At 48.0% G+C, this 18051-nt stretch overlaps 1 protein-coding gene across 1 annotated transcript in view; it reads right to left on the reverse strand.

Moving 5' to 3' along the window:
* LOC135911577 (synaptogenesis protein syg-2-like) overlaps positions 1-18051 on the reverse strand; it is a 123372-nt gene that overhangs the window by 30557 nt on the left and 74764 nt on the right. The window contains exon 2 of the mRNA XM_065443902.1: positions 578-955. Coding sequence (XP_065299974.1) covers positions 578-955 — 378 coding nt within the window. The remainder of the gene's footprint in view (positions 1-577; positions 956-18051) is intronic.

Here is an 18051-nt window from a genome sequence, read left to right on the forward strand (position 1 = left end):
CTTCGAAGTTGTACCTACCAAGAGACCCCTTACGTTGCTGTTCTTGTGCCCTTGATTGCCTAGCACATACCCCTGGAGGCATTGGCTAAACATTCAGAACTCGCAGTTATTGGTAGTCCTGTAATAAAAATCTCGCAAAAAATATAAAAATACTGAAGGAAGGCAATCGATACAAAATAATTGGGAAAGAATATCCAAAAGAAAGTCCTAATCCTCAAAAAAGTAAACTGCATCTGCCACGTGGTTGCGGAGCGCTCGAAAGTAGCAACGCGTAGCACCCCACGTGAAGCGGACATTCACTTTGCCACACAAACTGACTTGCGACTGTATTTTCGACTGATTGCAAATTTGATCAGCACCAACTGAAAATAACTTTTCAACTGGAGTGGAGAACACTGAATACTAGACAGGACGTTTGTATTCTTCAGAGAGAGGTGAAACGTTGGCACGAAAAGAAATACAAAAGTTCTTCGGGTCAAGTCTTGCGTTCTGTGTTTCTTATTTTTTTTTCGTGCCCCAGCGAATAAACGTATTCAATCAAGGACACACAGCAACGCGGAAGACACAGGCTACTCACCAACGACGACCAGGTGGACAACAGCGGTGCGCGTCCATCCCATCTTGAAGTCCACCGAGCAGACGTAGGTGCCGTTGTCACTGCTCCTCAGCCGGTCGACGTTGAGCGCTGCCGGCGTCTGGATGACAGAGAAGTAGGCGCGGCCGCGGAGGCTGCCCAAGTGAGTCCGCTGGCGGATCTGCGACAGGCTGCCCGTGCGCGAGTTGACCTCCACGCTGTACACGGGCACCGTGGCGCCCACGTCACCCTCGCCTCCGGGTTCGGCGTGCTCCTTGAGCCAGCGGATGCGCACCGCGAAGTCGTCGGACGCCGGAGCCCCGAGGTCGCAGCTGAGCTGGGCCTGGCCGCCTTCCACCGCGCTCACGGTGCGAGGCTCCACTGCGTGCGATTTTCCGCTTGCGAATAGGTCAGGCACGTACCCAGGAGCTTTCTTTTTTTTTTTTCGGGAAAAGGGGGCAACTCAATGTAACTTTTCTATGCAAATAAGGGGAGAGGAGGGTGCCTTTACTAGTGCAAATTTGAATAATGCCCACAGTTACTCGCCATAAAGACGCGTAAACCCGCAAAAGAGAAATGAAATAAGGTGCATCTCACAGGCGTACACGTCCGCTTCACTTGGCAAACAAGGAACCACATCAAACGGACTCGCGCAGGAAAGAATCGCAGGAAAAAGACTACCAAGAACAAATAACCAAGCCAAAGTGTAGAATAAAGATTTCTAGTAGCGTTTCTTGAATTAGCTCTGGAAGAATAATAGAGAAATATATATTTACGGAACAATCATGGTTCTTTGGCATCCCTAGTGTACAGCTCTACCAAGCACCAAAACCGACTCGTATTGTTATTTAGGAAGTTGCGTAATGATGCGCGGCCGCCATTCCCTTATAACCGCGTAGAGCGCAGGACGCCACGGTTCTAAGTGTACCGTGCCCACAGCGGAATTTTAGAAAAACACCCACGTAAGCACAGCAGTGAAGTGGCTACGTAAGACGGCTCGACTGATAGCTGCAGAAGCGTCATTCAAAACACACGCAATTATTCTCCACTTCCAGCCGCGTTTTCTCTACTGCCTTTTACTGCGAATCTATTTATGTGGACCCTGTGCCGTCGTTGCCGGGCTTCGCTAAAACGCGGTCACGTGACCTAGCGCAAGATGAAAAGAAAAGCCCGACAGGGAAAAAGGGAGTTGGAGTGACCCTTTTCCCCCTGTGAGAGTGCTACCTTATATGCGAAGCTTATACGGTTGCCACACGGTGCATTTTCGGCGATCGAGCGAGATCGGCATCGAATTTATCGGTGATTGATTCCACCCTGCCGCGAAAGAAACAAATCTTTGCGGCCAATGAACAGTGCCCAGCAATTGAAACGCGATGCTAGGAGCGCCTGGCAGCTGGCACTTCTTGCGCCAGCAAGAAGTTCCGGCAGCCACGTCAGTCGTCAAAACGATTGCAGTGCCCGTATCTCCAGTGGTGGGCCTTGCGCCCAATATACGGAGTTTTGATTAGTGGTGCCGCCCATTCCATCTCAGCTACGATTATGGGAAGACCACGAGTAGTGCGCACTCCTGAGGAAGAAGCTGCCTATCGCAAAAGCGAAAACGGCGGTAAAAGGTGAAAAAATGGCGAAAGAAAATATTTAGAATACAGGCTGCTTGCGAAGTTTGACTTGCGTGGTGCAACACTCAGTGTAACTAAAACAGCCCCCCCCCCCCCTCCCGGGTATGTGTCTGGAATAGGTCCTAACGCTAGCACATCCACACACGAAGCCCCTGTGGCTTCATAGGGCGAACCCTCCAAGAATACTTCACCAATTTCACAATTGAAGCATTTGAACACATAAACACTTCTAGAACATCTTGTTGGACAGTTTTCTAAACAATTACAGGCTGTTTTCAAGCGGTGCCAGTCTTGTTCTTTCCACTTCTCTATGGCATGTGAATTGAACAACATGACAGCTGTGCCATCGCCGTTTCTCCTCTACACGCTACATAGCACCTCAACAATCGCATCGCTTCTGCTGCCCCCACATTTCTTGTCCACAGCTCCTCTATCACAACGTTTAACACCACGTACACTTCAAACAATTCTCGGAGGCACGCGATTTCTCTGGGATGTTTCGAATATGCTCTCATCCGTTACGGCAATGCTATTTCTTGTTCTGTCTACAGATCAAGCAGGTTTTCTTATTTTTTACATGCTTTCCTTCATAATTTTTTTTTCATTGTGAGCATATCTTTTTGGAAGTATTTTTTAAATCTCTCAGCCACATAGATGCTCAGTCAGTGTGAAGTAGCATTTCAACATGCTTTCTGTCCTTGTCTGAATAACTTTCTCCTGAAAAATAACGATGAAGAATGCAACAGAATCCACCACAACAAAAAAAGCGTGAACACGTAAGAAAACCGCGCTTTGAGAAGAGTGTAACCTCTCTCTCTCTCTCTCTCTCTCTCTCCATCCGAGTGTGCATGTGTGTGTGTGTGTGTGTGTGTGTGTGTGTGTGTGTGTGTGTGTGTGTGTGTGTGTGTGCGCGTGCGTGCGTGCGTGCGTGCGTGCGTGCGTGCGTGTGTGTGTGTGTGTGTGTGTGTGTGTGTGTGTGTGTGTGTGTGTGTGTGTGTGTGTGTGTGTGTGTGTGTGTGTGTGTGTGTGTGTGTGTGTGTGTGTGTGTGTGTGTGTGTGTGTGTGTGTGTGTGTGTGTGTGTGTGTGTGTGTGCGAGTGGGGGGGGGGGACTTGCTGTACCATCTAAGTAATGCAGTCTGCTTTTCCTGTCAAGCTATGGATAGAGCCATGCTATAAGACTGCTTTCGTGAACTCGATCAGCACCGTCGACTGTCACAGAGGCTCATGATAAGCTGAAAGTACATGCACATCTCTCCCCCATTGAAGTATGGCCATGACTACGTCGGTGTCTCATGATAACGGGAACAGGCACAATGTAAACATTGCTCTGCCTGAACAACAAAGCCGATCACCTTAATGAAGTAACGCAGAACTGAAACATGAGCAATGAAGTTATAGAAGAAAATGTACTCGCACATCACAACGAAAGCAGCACTGCACTCAAGCTACAGTATTAGGCTTCTAAAAAATAGTTCATAAGTCTACTTGCAGGCTTGCGAATCGCGTAAAAGATGTGAACGAGAAAAAGTGCATGTGAATCCATTTGGCGGGCCACAGTGAGCTGGTTCACCTAATGCATGTTGAATGATTGTTTTTGATACGAAATATGAACACTTCCACTGCTTTGTTTCTGCTGTAAACTGCATTGCAGCGTGGCCTGCGACGCAACCACTTTCGGCTTGAAATTTTGATTATGGTTCGGTCATACGCGACAGCCGCGTCAGCCAGCACAAATGGAAACCACCATTGGCGGCCGCTGCCACAAACATGACGCTCTCTGAATGTAGGTTGTCCAGTGCCAAGCACGTGGTAGGTTCTCATGGGCTGAAACAAACAGAGAGCTGTATGAAACAGGAGGATACGGGAAGAAAGGCAGGAAAGTTAGGGAGGTCAGCCAGACGCACTTGGTTTGAAAGGGGAGCTTCAAACCAAGTGATGCTGCTTCATTTGCTGCTGCTTCTGCTGGAGCGTCTTTTCGGTTTCCTCAGCGCCATGCAATTCCCGTGGCATGAAAATCGAAGCCACGTCTTCTCGTGGCTCTTCTGACTACGTTCAGACTCAAACACAATCACTTCCTTCTTCCTACTTCTGAAGGAACACAGATGCAGAGAAAACGGCAAGGCAAAGATGGAAATGAGATACCGCTGGGGAGCCCGTATCGAGCGCCTCTTCTGGTTTTGAAGGCAGCTACCCCAGATTCGGCACCTCCGAAGAGCATCTAGGCAGCTTCTGCGTGTCTGTTCTGTCACTGTTCTCCGTTATGTTGTTTCGCGCGTGCAGTCGTGGAACGTATAGCATGCACACCTGACACCTGCGGCGCCCCAGGAACGAAAATAAAAGGCCGCCACGGAAACAGGGCAGCTGTCAGGAACGGCGCCGTACCGCAGAGCTTGATAAAAACAGGACAAAATAGAATCCGCACGTATAGGTGCCGCTTGCGTGTCTCAAGAAAATTTGGTTCAAATGCATTTTTTTTTTCGATGGTATTTCTTGTGTCGTGTCATTAACAGCAGCAACTCAGGCGAGGAAATATATTCAGCAGAAACAGCAGAAAGAACTAGACCTGCTTACAAATGGATGTGCTGCTGCACAACAGGAAAGATACTTGCCCGAGCTCTTCCCTTCTTTGCTGTTTTTTTTTATTCATGCAGCGGCTCAAAGGCCGAGACAAGGCGCACCAGTCTTGAGTAAGGGAGAGCAGCTTCGATCACTGCTGGTGGCAACTCTATTTCCATGAGGACAAATGTGCGTGAGTACATGTCCCTCCTATGCTGCGGGACTTTGGCGCATTCGCAATCGATTCGGAGTAGTCTACCAGACTTCTTAAGATACGACAACGTTGCTCCCACTTGTTCAGCTGCGCACAAGCGTACCCCGGCCTGATGGTCGGCTCTCTTCAGGGGTAATAAGAGAGAGAGAGAAACAAAGAGAGAAAATAGGGGAGTTAACCAAGGACGTACCCGGTTGGCTACCCTACCCTTGGGAAAGAGGAATAGATGAGGAGAGAAGAGAAAAAGTAATAGAGTCAGTAATTCACAGTCAGTCGTAGAGGAATATGCGTGGTCACAAATGTTCGTACAATCCAGTATCCTTCATGAATTATGGAAGGACTTTGTGGCCTTTTGCATGAAGAATGCATAGGCCATGGTCCAAGGATATTTTCTTCAGAGAGCGAGGGGTAATGTAGAGCACATGTTCTTTTCCCAAACTTACGACTGATAAGCTTAGGAAAGGAGCCTGTGCCCTAAATTCACATCGACACCCTCGTGAGCACATAAAGAAATGAGCCTGGTTGCCAATGTCACCAACTTCCCAATAAACAGGTGTCCTTTCAAGTGCCTTGAGCTCCGGTAGTGGCCGAGCGTATTTACGTGGCTGCAGCACTCGCCTGTCTACCAGAAGAGCTGCGGGTACTCGACTACATTAGCACAGCTGCGGTATAGGCGAAGGGGCGTTCCAGAGAAGATCGCAAACCTCGGTAGGACCCCCTTTCGAGATGAGAGCCGACATTAACAACCAAGCACCAGCTGGTGTTAGATCTCTAGCCAATAGAAAAGAAACAGGTGGGCTTCCGGCGGCACTAGAATTCTAACCTCGTACGTCCCCAATACAGACGCCGACGCTCTACCATTTCACCTTCGGACAACTGATGCAGTTATAAGTTCCAACTCTACGCGTTAGTTATAGAATGAGGATACCTTAACAGAAGCCTACGAGTTAATGACGACTACACTGTGTTCTTCGATGTGCAAGAAAATTTGAGAAATCAGAACTTCGCGTGGTGTTTCCATCGTAATGCATATGCCGAAATCAAGAACTCGAAAAAGTAAGCCCTTTCTTTCTGTAGAGGCCTAATTGGGCTTCTGAAGGACTAATTCTCCAGCCGCGGCCGACACAAGCACCGTCAATAGCAGACCGCACGACGACACCGACGGTGGAGCCGACGGCGCAAGTGCGCTTAGCACGTCGGTATAATTTATTTTGCAATAAACGTTGCACAAATGCCTTGACGCCTTTTTTTTTTTGTAATGTAGTAATTGAACCGAGTTTATGTATCCTTCCCTATAGACGTCTTGCATACACAATAGCGAGTTGAGCACCACTTCAGGATGGTTCGTCTGCGGCCGAATTCATCATTTCGTAAGCCTTACAATCATGCTCTACACCATACCAGCCAAACAAAAAGCAAAATAAATTTTTTTGTCGTTTTCACTCCAACGTTTTTTGCAAGCAAAGCTACTTCACTCGCATATTCAGTTGCTCTAATATAAAGCAACGGCCGTTGCTTTATCCAGCTTTAAGCGGAAGCTGGTACAAAATACGCCACCGTTATTTCATATTGTTATACGGCTGCTTGAGGCGCTCAGTAACGGTGGTCGCACACCTGCGAATCAAGTGTAGATATTCTGTGCTCGAAACTTGGAAGGTACGTAAGGAAAGTGTTTGAGCTGTCAACGTGGTGCAGCAGTGATTCCCCCAGCCTCCCTTTTTTTCCCCCTTTAGGCACTCGCCACCATCTACGGGGCATTCGAGGTAGCCTCAGAACCAAGAGCTTGCTTGCTACGCTGAAAAGAATAGTAATAATGAGAACACAAATGTAAAGCACACATCTGGAACTGGTTCGGAGACTGACGTGAAGGGAAATGCAGCATCGAAATTGGTAAAAACATATACGCCACTGCGCAAGGAGCAAGAAACGAAGGCGAGGGGTGCGGTGAGGCGTAGGAAAAGGAGGTCCAGCTGCTAAGTGCACTTGGCATTCTTTTGAATCGTGCGAACGGATCATCGATTCCTCCTGTCACGTCGCGTGGGACACTTGTCACGAGAGGCCTGTCCGCCCAAACGAAACCTGTCGTCTGTCTCCGGGCACAGCGGCTAAAAGCTCCCTCACAGAGCAGCACCGACGCTCCAACATGTCCTGTCCTCCCTTCGTGACCTGCGCGCACCTATCTGGCCATCGGCCTCCTTCTTCGAATCCCTTCCACGCGTGCCCACGTGGTGTGCTCGGTGGCCGTTCGTATATCCGTCATTCGCTCGTCGTCGATGTCCGGGACGCTAAACATGATGTTTGCGTAGTTATTTTCTCAGTCTCTGTGGCGGCTGCATCATGGTATGCTCTTACTTTAAATTCACTTTAGCGTGCATGTTCTTGTATATTTATCTTCCTGTGTTTTCGCAATCATTGAGGCTCTCTCCTTTATTTTTGCCATGACGCACGAGACGACGGACTCTGAGCATTGGTTCGCACTCGGCTCTGTCGTTTCGTCAGGTTTTCCTTTTCCCGCAGGCGTCCTTCTTTTTCTCCTCGCTGTTCTCCTCACTTTACGGATGAGTTGAACACTGCGAAATGAATCACGCTTGCGTAGAACTTACAGCGGCTTCGAACTGTAACTTGATTCGGTGTGTTGCTTGCGATTGAATATATGTATATACAGATATGTTGGAGTGAATGGTTCGACGTATTTCTTTCTCTTAGCTATCGCCGATGTTGCTCCGCTGCTTAAGTCAACTATACTAGAGAATGTCTAGACAGGGGAAACGAGTGCAAAGTTGGTTAAAACGACATATTCCTGGAAGGGAGGCAGCCAGGCGTTACAGGCGATCAGACTATAAACTTGCAGAAACATTTAGGACGAAAATAGTTATTTCTTGCATAAGATAAGAAAAGCCACTAGTGGCTAATCAAGCGCACCAGTGTACTTCGTAACCCTGCCGTTCTCTGCATTGTGGGAACTCACGTTGCTAATAAGCACAAAGTATCTCTGTTGTTAATTGACGCACGTCCTTGCACAGACTATTTCAATGTACTTGTTCATGAGACTCTAGCAAAATGTTCATAACCGCCCCAGCTGAGGCGTCTACACACTAAGAAAGACCTACAGCCGGAGGAATCCTGTCATAATCTTTCTTCAGGGTGATGCTTTCTCTAAGGAGCCAGCTGAATACATGAAAGAAGAATTACGGGGGAAAAAAAAGAACACTGAATGTCAGAGAAGAGAAAGTGAACGGCTGCGGCTGAGCGATGCAAGAAAAAATAATGGCGCGAATAACATCCAACTAAAAATAAAACAACGAGCTGTGGTGCTGCGTTGTAGTGATCGCCAACGCGAATAAGCGCGATACTGGGTACGAGCTCCACCTCCTCGAAAAAAGATACTTCACTGCTCGTTCCTCTCTTTCGCTCAAGCAGCGGGGACAAAAGAGACAAACGGGTTGAGCCAGAAGTGCTTCGTGAACCAAAAACAGTCTCCGAGACCTATTGTGTTTTCCGGAGTAACGCCTTCCCAGTTCAATAATAGCGGGGCAAAAGCCTGCTCTCTGAAGGCATAAAGAAAGTCAAGAAGTACAGATCAAATAACCGGGCTCGTGCTCGCGATCTCGTCGGCGACGCCATCACTGCGTTATGTGCGGTTCCTCCGCATTGGGGCCTCCACCTGCGAAGCGGAACGGGAGCGCGCTCCAAGGTCCTTCCCCTCCTTTTCCAGGTCTCATGCAATATTCGGATGCACCAGGCACTTGGCCCATCCACTCCCGACCATACGGCACTGCGTTCACCTCGCCGCGTTCTCCTTTCTATATCCACGCGACAGCTTATGTGTTTGCCTGCTTGTCCGGGGCTGTACGCGCTTGTCAGTGTCATTGGGAGACCATAGACTCGCTTTCCCGGCGCGCGGCGTCCATTACTATTGAATTTGTGGCGCGTGAGTCGACTACAGCAGACAGACAGAAGCGGAGCCCGCCAGCAGTTTCGGGACCCAGGACGACTACTTGGAACCCTAGTCTTTCATCGCTCCTCCGAAACACACGCCTGCCCCCTTCCCGCCCCCCTTCCCCTTACGCACACGCACACAGACAACCAAGCACGCTCGTCCCTACTTCCTGTTCGTTGGACAGCCCTGCGGCAATGTCTGCTGTTCGAAACATTGCCACTAGGGGTGTTCAGTTGCGTCCTTTCTGCAGAGTGTCTTCGCATATGAACCAGTTAAGGGAGAACCAGAAGTGATCCACGGGTGCATGTATACGTATAGGCCGCAAAACAATATCCGGTAGCAGGCAACACAGAACGCAAGAGGCAATGTAAGAGGTGTTTCGACTCGTTTAGCTTCTGGCCTAAGTATACAGTGCAGCGTGAGACCTAACTCAAGATAGGGAAGCACACGGGTCGTTTTCCTTTGCCTCAGAAGCATTATAGGGTTACCGCCTCCGGAATGCTTGGTTAATCTTCATACGTCTCTCATCCTGAGCCGCAACTTGTATACATGGTTCCGAACATAGGCCGCATCCATAGGCAGTACCAAAAGCTCCAGGCGCTGCACCAAAAGAATCTGCTTATGATCTGCTTATCAGTTGACCCTTTGTAATGAGCCGAAATGAGGCTGAAGTAACGAAAATGTCCTTGCTTGCCTCAAAGCGTGAACTTTCGCAAGTCTGTCGAGACTTATGAGAGCTGCTGTACTCGTATTTGAAGTAGTAGCTTAGCGCAAATAAAACCACAGACACAAGGTGGACAGACAAGGACAAGCGCTACTCACAACTGTTTAATGGAAAGGAAGGATAGTGCATATATATATATATCCTCTTGTCACTCATGCGCCTACCAAGCAGAAGTGAAGCCGTTACATGCACATCAAAGGCGGTCGCGCAAGAAGTTAAGTTCGGCATCAAGTAATGTGATGGAAGGCTCACTCACACATCTATCTCTATTCTTCTTGATAAAGAAGGCCTCAAGAGCGAGCCTGGAAGACGCGTTGCCGCTGCTGCCAAGAATAGTTGTCTCAGAAAATCGAGCGTCGCAACCACACGCGGTAACATGAGCCACCAAATGTGCGCCCTTATCCTCTTTTTTCTTTAGTTTTTGCGCATGTTCCCTTAAACGGTCATTCACACGACGCTCAGTTTGGCCAATGTAGAGCTGCCCACAAGGGTGCAAGGGAATTGCATAAACAACCCCTCTGGAGCACTCAACAAAGGGCTTCTCATGCCACGTGTGGCAGCCCCGCCTGCTCTTGCAGCAAACTCGAGAACACAGCTTCGAAAGCTTGTTGGGCGCAGAGAAAACCAGAGGAATACCATGACGGTTAGCAACCTTTTTAAGGTTGTGTGACACCTTGTTTACATAGGGAATAACCTCTGGTCTTACCTTCTGTCATTCGACTTCTGCGCTCGCCACATCTGTGAAAAACATGGCCTTTTATATATGTGTTTCTGTTATTGTGGCATCTTGGATAATTTCTGAAACAAAAGGATCCCATTTGGGATCCTGGCTGTTTCGCACGAGAAAGGACCCTTTTTTTTTCTTATTTTGCGTGGATACGATATTCTACGTTTGCCAATAAAGAACCGCTAGCCGCAGTGGTTGCAAATTTGTGGGCTATATATCATTTATACAGCTGATACTACAACCATTTGTGGGTTAATGCACAACAATGTTCACCTTGGTCGACAGACATCTTAGTGCGATATCAGCTTCTTCCATACCTGATGCGGAGAAAAGGTAGGTTGAACACTTGAGATCCTTTATGCCATCTACATAAGCAAAACTCGTGGCAATTACCAGAGCCTTGCATTCGTTCGTCGGCACGGAGACCGCTGTTGTGATAACAACTGACCAGAAGGCTGCCCGCAGCGCCTTCGGAGACGTGTAGGCCACATACAATTCTTCGCTTTTGTGAGACTACAGCGACTCAAAGAGACGAGTACAAACGCAACCATCGAGTGGGTGCACTCCCAAGTCGGGATAACAGTAAATTACATGGCTGATAGACTTGCTAGTAGTGTCAATACCAAGCCGCCGACCGTGATATTACCTCATGACCATAGCAGCTAGAAGGGACTGTTTGTAGCTTTTTCGCGGCCATTTTGCTGTTCATATCAGCGCAAGAATCTGGGGCGCTATAACGTAAAGCTATTCCAAACTTTTCTATTCCACTTGTGCAATCAGCCCTCCGTGATTGAACCAAACGACCCACCTACAAGAAAATTCGCCATCTGTAGCAACGAAACGCACCGAAACGGCATCGCAACGGCATTCACAACGAAACGGCATCTGAATTCCCATGGCTGTGGCGCCACGTCACGAGCGCGCCTCGACGTAACAGAGTTCGACCATTGGAGCACTCGCTACTGAGATGGCGGGTCAGGTGTTGTGTCGGGGTGCCCGACGCAGCAGATAGGCCAACCCGAGGCCGTGGGGCGAGGCGGGTTGTCGTCGGCGAGGCAGTCGCGCGCCGGTGCCGCCCCCTCGCTCTCGCAAGCCCACGTGCGGTCCCTATCTCTCCCTCTCACCTCCCTAGGCTTATCTGCTACGCGCGCCTGCGAGCCTTGGTGGCCGCCGCTGCTTTCTCGGTATGTCGTCGCGCAGGACGTCGGTGGCAAGCGGTGTCCTTGATTTCTCAGCACCAGCGTCCAAATGATTCCGGTTCAGAGCCATGTTAACGTAGAAACTGCACAAAAAAATAGCATAATAATAACCAGCTCCAGCTTAAGCGCAAACCTTGCTAACATACCTCTCATTAAAACTTGAAATCATTACTCGCAGAGCAAAACGCAAAGGACAACTCGGCGGCGTTCAATAGGACACTAATGATTTCACTCACAACTCAATCCTTCGAATGAAGCCCAACAAACATATTACGCAGATTACGCAGAGCTAGAATGGGAGCCGGAGGTCAGTGACCCCGGTGCGAACTGGGTCCCACCTCCTACTCCCCCCTCCGTCTCCTGTGCGCGCCCACATGCACAATCACACACACACACACACCACGCCCCACGTTTTTGAAAGGAATAAAACGGGCCAACGAGCGCTGGTCGAAAGACGAGACCAATTTTATTCAACGCAAGAAAAAGAGTGCCGTGATGTACCTTCTTCTTTATTTTATTTTTTCATGTTTCGTGAGGACGTTGCTCTTTGGCGCCGTATAGCCAGCAAATTTTAGATCAAGTTTCAGCGCCCCATATGTTGCCCGCAGAAACGCACTGCTTACGAGCCTTCGCCGAATGTGGAAGATCGAGTGGTTCCGACAAAGCGCCAACGCGAAGCAGAGTAAAATGCGAGCACCCACGGACTCCCCTAACATATTCTTATAGACAGGCAGAGTTATTTCTTTCGCACATTTATTTTTTTTTCTTTTTTAGAAACCCGAGCCATTGTTGCCAACCATATCTTCAGCATAGCCAAACGTCAGGGGGAAAAAAAGAAATAGACCGTGCGTGCTTTTTTAGCAGAACGCGAAATTCCATACTGATGCAAGCGCCGCGCGCTTCGTGAGCGCAAAAGGAACGCGCGCAAGAAAACAGCTCCCATCAAACCTGCTCTTACTCTTCAAGCGCACGCTGAGCGCGCGCGGGACTGTAAAAGACGCTCTACTTTATGCACGCGTAAGGTATACGCGCTCGCGAGAAAAGAATTCGTCTCCCATACAGTTGCGGGGAGCTGTACCGCCATTTTCCTTTTCCTTCCTTTGATTTCTTGCTCTCTCTGTCGTCGCTTTCTTTTTTTTCCTTTCGTCGCAACAATATGACGCCGGTGAAAAAGAAAAATACAAACATGACGGAATGCTGCAGAGCGAAACAGCAGTTTTTTTTTATAATATATATGACGATACGGGGCATTTTCAGCGCATCTCAAAAAGCGAGTCATCTTTCAAAAACGAAGCGCGCTTCTTCTTTTTCTTCTTCCTATTGCTCCCCCACTCCTTACTTCATATATTTTTTTTATCATCTCAGTAGCGCCCGCCTTCGATCTGCTTTCCAAGCTCTTCAGTGTCGCCACTTCGATGTCGCCGAGTGCCGTAAGTGAGAGAGAGAGAAAGAGAGAGAAATGCGGTAGCAAACGCGTCGGGCCTTGCCGAATCTTTTCGCCATCTTTTCTATTTCCAGCGGTCTCGGAATCTTCGGTTTCTCCTTCTCGTCGGACTTACAGCTCGGCGCGGAACAACAGCACTGCGAAGAAACAGAAAGGCTGCATCGTCGACTTCGGAAATGCTGTCGCCGACTCGCGACGACAAAAAAACAGGTCGATGCACCGAGTCAAAACAACACAGAGCCCGCCGCTTGATGCCCGGAGCGTATCTAGTGGACTAAAAAAAAAAGAGAGAGAGAGAAATTCCAGGGTGCGCTTCGCTTGCTCCGAAGTGAACAGTTGAGCGGATTGCGCACGCTGCGCTCTCGGAAGGTCGCCGACGCGGAAATCGTGGACCTGCAAAGAGACGCTTGTTCTCGATCTTAGGACAAGAGCTCTTAATACTCCTGTAGTAGGGCGACCACAGCTTCTGAGAGGAAACAACAGAAAATGTTACGGTTAAATGGTGCATTTCACTTCTATACTTCCGTGTCGATCGCATACATGTACACCGAGAGGTGCTCGTTATGGTCTGAAAAAAACGAGCTTTAAAAAAAAGCGGGCCACGGGTCGCTGCGCCAGCGTAAGTTTTCCGCACCAACTGCAATTGCGGCTTCACGGACCAGCGGCGATGCCTACGGGCGAAGCTAGTCATTCGTTATGAAATTTTAGGAAGTAATGGGAAAAGCGGTTCCACTTTAAATGAACGAAAACTAAACACAGGCAAGTAACGCACGCTTTTCCGGGGCGAGCGGAGATGCAGAAGTATGAAATATTAGATGTTAGATTGACGTAATCATTGCTTCGGTTTTGAAATTCGATTATCGATTACTTATCTGGCTTAACGCCCCAAAGCAACACGGAGCCTATGAGAGGCGCCGTATAGTACAGTAAAGGCCTCCGGCTCAATGTTCAGTTCTTTTACGAGCACCCTATAAGGTAAATAAGGCCAAGTGTTGGGTCAGTTGATGCATAATCAACTGAAACTAAAACAAGCGAAAGCGAGTTATTTACCCAGCGTTCGTCGTAGGTGCTCCTTGTATCTTGTGTATGCGTTTATTTCGCTGGTATTTGATATTAGTTGACTCTAAAGTTCACACACGACTCTCGGGCAAGAACGCAATACCTCGTGGTGAGCAACAGAAGGCCACATCTACAGACCTACTACGGCAGATAGGGCGCCACATTCCGAAACATAAATTTGGCCTTGATTTATCCCACTCATTACATACGTTTATTTGGCGGGACAAATGCAGAAACGTGTAACCGGCGAAATCTTTCGTTCCGGCATGATTTACTGCGTCATTTGCTGTCCGTTCAAAAAAGAAAGATGAGCGAGGTGTATTTGTAACTATAATACTAGAGCTCCTTTGACAAGGAAGAATAACCCCTGTGGCAGCGCGAAAGGGTCCTATATTATTGTAAATAAATGAATGATGAGAAAATCCAATTAAAGTGTACGTAGACGATGCAGGGCGTGACTTAAAGCGCTGGGAACTACATGTCGGTATACTTATACAAGTATCGCAAACTAAGCCGCCATCTTGCAGAGGGGAAATAGAGGAAAAAGGAGCTACAGAAATTTTACCTGATCACCTGTCTGATACCTTTTGTGCGCTTACTGTCCATCATCCTTATGATCAATACGTTTCTCAGGTTCTCATCGTAGTTCCATTTCCCTTCCCCAACGCTGAGTGGCAGGTCCGAACTTTGATTCAGGCCTACTTTTCATCTTTCCTATCATAATAAATGCCTCTCTTTCCCCACTGTTTCTTTGCAGATTAGCATAAGCATCAAATTTCAACAAATGCATGCAGCAGGAAGAGACGAACTGACATTTGAGTTAGGAAGACTGTAATGAAGACCGCCTTGCGTCGGTTACGTCTAGCATACAAAGTTAGTCGCAAATCATATCTTGAACTTGGCCTTCTCCAATAGTACAAGCACTAACTGTAATATGAAATATTTTGTTACTTCTTCAAAATTGCAAAAATGCTGTTATCCTTCGCAATTCTTTTTCTAGACTCACGCTAAGTTGCACGAGAAACACAACAAGGTAAATTTTATGTTTTGCATTCAAACTATCATCTGTCTTCACAGCAATGCATCACGCGTGCTGCTGTATTTATCTGACGGAGATTTCGAAAAGCGCACTCTCCTTACGCTACCTCATTTGGCGGCTGAACAAACGTTCCGTGGAGGCAGTTTCCATATCTCATTCAGCAACTCACTGCGTGTCTGTGAAAGAGCGTCAGTCAGTACCAAAACATTTAAGCTCCAAACTGCTTTAATAAGTGAACCTAATGCCATCCCAGTGGCAGATTCAAATGTTCAAATATACAAGTTACAATAAAAGTCCCCTCGATTGTTACAAGCGTGCGCGAACAAGCCGCGTTGCTGGGGCGGATAAGCCTTATTAGATGGCGCACGCAAATCTTTCGCGCTCAACGTTCGCCAGCGATTATGAAAGACACACAGCGCAACGAAAGCGACTAAATGTGCGAATGCACATTCACGCGCACTCGCACATACTTCACACACAACGAAAAACATCACAGCAAAAAACGTTAAACTCCGGCGTCACCAGCGAAGCTGCTGCAACGTGACAGTGGCCTATTCTCTGTTATGCTTGAAACGTGTTCCCTATAACTGCCCCTTCAACGCCGCCAACTGCGCCCCTGGACGAAGCTTGACTCCAGTATACGTGCGTTTATACAGAACTCTGACATCCGAGCCATTGCAAATTGGCGGACAAGAGGAGGCAACGTTCGCTTGAACTACAGCGCAGTTACTGGTCGCATTACGTGAACTAGAGAGCAACGGCGCGCACATTTGGATCGCCGACGACCCTAGCTGGGGAGGCTGTTTAGGGAGAAAAAAAGAAATACTGCAACAAAGTCGATTAGGAGAAAGGAACACAGGGTCCTCCCAGTCCAAAACACGCATTGTACCCATTCCCTTCGCTCTCCGCTTTAAAGAAGTATCGTATATACGCAACTAACGGGTCCGTCGAAATTCCCCCGAAGCTGCCCTTTCTCGTCGACTGCGAGGGCGCAAAATTTTACCGTGGTGCGCAAAAAAAAAAGGGGGGGGGGGAGGAGGGGATTGGAGACACGTTTTGAAAGGCGGATAGCGGAGGCGAGGTAAGCGGGCAGAAGGCTGCACCATTTCTGGAGGCAGGAATGCACCGCGCGTCTCGCTGTAGGGTTAATCCCCTTCAGTGTGGATTACGTCCTTTTGCGTGGGGTATGCTGGCGCTTTCTCGCGCGTGCGCGCGCTTCGCTAATCCGAGTCGGGAACAAAGTTTGACAGCCATTTCTGGCAGCTTTCGCTTTCTCTCCTCTCTCTCTCCTCTCCATCTCTATCTCTCTACCTCTTACGTCTCAGGCTGCGCGCACACGCACACATTGGTGTTGTCGCGTGGCAGTTTGCATTGCCAGAAGTACACCCTTTATAGAGGCGACCAAAACAAATACCATCAAAAAAAGAAAAGAACAAAATGCAAACATGAACGCAAATTCGGCAACGGACGCTGCACAGCAGAACAATAGGGCATTTTCTCTCCACCGCTAGGAGAGCACATTGCGACAGATGGTGCACTGGCCTGCCCGTACACCTTCATGGCCGTCGCCTTTCTACAGTCTGCCCTTCGCATCCGCTTTAGTCATTAACTGGGCGAATGCGCAGAAAATTCGTAAGCCCACTAGCCTACTTTTTTTTATTTAGCTTTTCTATTTTGTTTGATTCTCTTCTGCTTTCTCCAAGATTGAAGAAGTGCAGGTGGGGGAAGTAATTGCGCTTTTTCGCAACCAGTCCGCCAGGAACGTTTAACTTCAACGCACCAGGCAGGGAAGTCGATTTTCCGCCGTGCATCAAACTTGGACTGGAAAAACAGCACAAGTTCCCTGCTCTTACCATTCTCTTGTTAAAAAAAAAATGCTATTCCGCAAAATGCTGTACTTGCTCCGTGTTGCTCACGGGTTTCTTTCAATTCTTTAGTTTGCTTCCGGGTAGTCAATAGTGAACCAACGCTAGCTTAGGAGATTCGGGGTTCTCTTATTTTTTTTCTTTCTTTGTTGACTTACTTGCTGCATTTTGGTCTACACATGTGCACCATCACATGGGGAAGGACTGTTCGTCTCGTCCTTCCTTTTTTCCGTCATGCTTACGTAGGATAGCGAGACTAAAGGTGTAGAATCGTTCCGAATCGGTCAATAAACAGAAGGACTTGTACGCTTACCTGCGCTTCGTGCTCATTTGCATACCTGACACGCCCACCACACCCATCTAACGACCAGTTAGCACTCTTGAAAAAATACAGTGCATTTGAAAACACCCTATTCATTGTCATGAATTTTATTTTTATGCAAAGCAGAAGATATCAATCGAAGCACTTTATTAAACAGAAGGGACTAGCAGCGGTAGTTGAGGCCATTTTTATGCAAAACTGAACACTCAGTGTTTACACCACGTGTAAACCTGACACCAGGCCAACCTGACAGGGGCCGCATTTCGATGGGGCGAAATGCAAAACCACCCATGTACTTAGATTAAGGTGCATGTTAACGAACCCCAGGCGGTCGAAAATTTAATCCGGAGGCCCCCACTACGGCGTGACTCATAATCAGATCGTGGTTTTGGCACGTAAAACCCCATAATTTAATTTTTTTTTCAAGGCCAACTTTGAGTTGTGGGGCAAAAATAGCAGATGCTTTAGACTGTACCCAAATTTTTCATCAAGATTTCCTATGCCCATGACTGGCATAGATGCTGGCAATGTTTCTTCGATGAAATAAAATATAAATCAGTCGCGGATATTTCCCCTGTTTATCTCCACACCAGTGACTGCCTTGCATGCTCATGTCCTCCGGTAGCTCTGGTAAATAGCACAAAATACCTGGGACTACACTTCGACGACACATTGTCATGGAATATCCACATTGAAGAGCTCGCAAGGCGCTTACGTGCTGTGTGCGCTCATTTGTATGCCCTAAAATCTTTCTGTGATGTAAATATT

Source organism: Dermacentor albipictus, chromosome 1 (assembly GCF_038994185.2).
Source record: "Dermacentor albipictus isolate Rhodes 1998 colony chromosome 1, USDA_Dalb.pri_finalv2, whole genome shotgun sequence".
In the NCBI taxonomy this organism is placed as follows: domain Eukaryota; kingdom Metazoa; phylum Arthropoda; class Arachnida; order Ixodida; family Ixodidae; genus Dermacentor; species Dermacentor albipictus.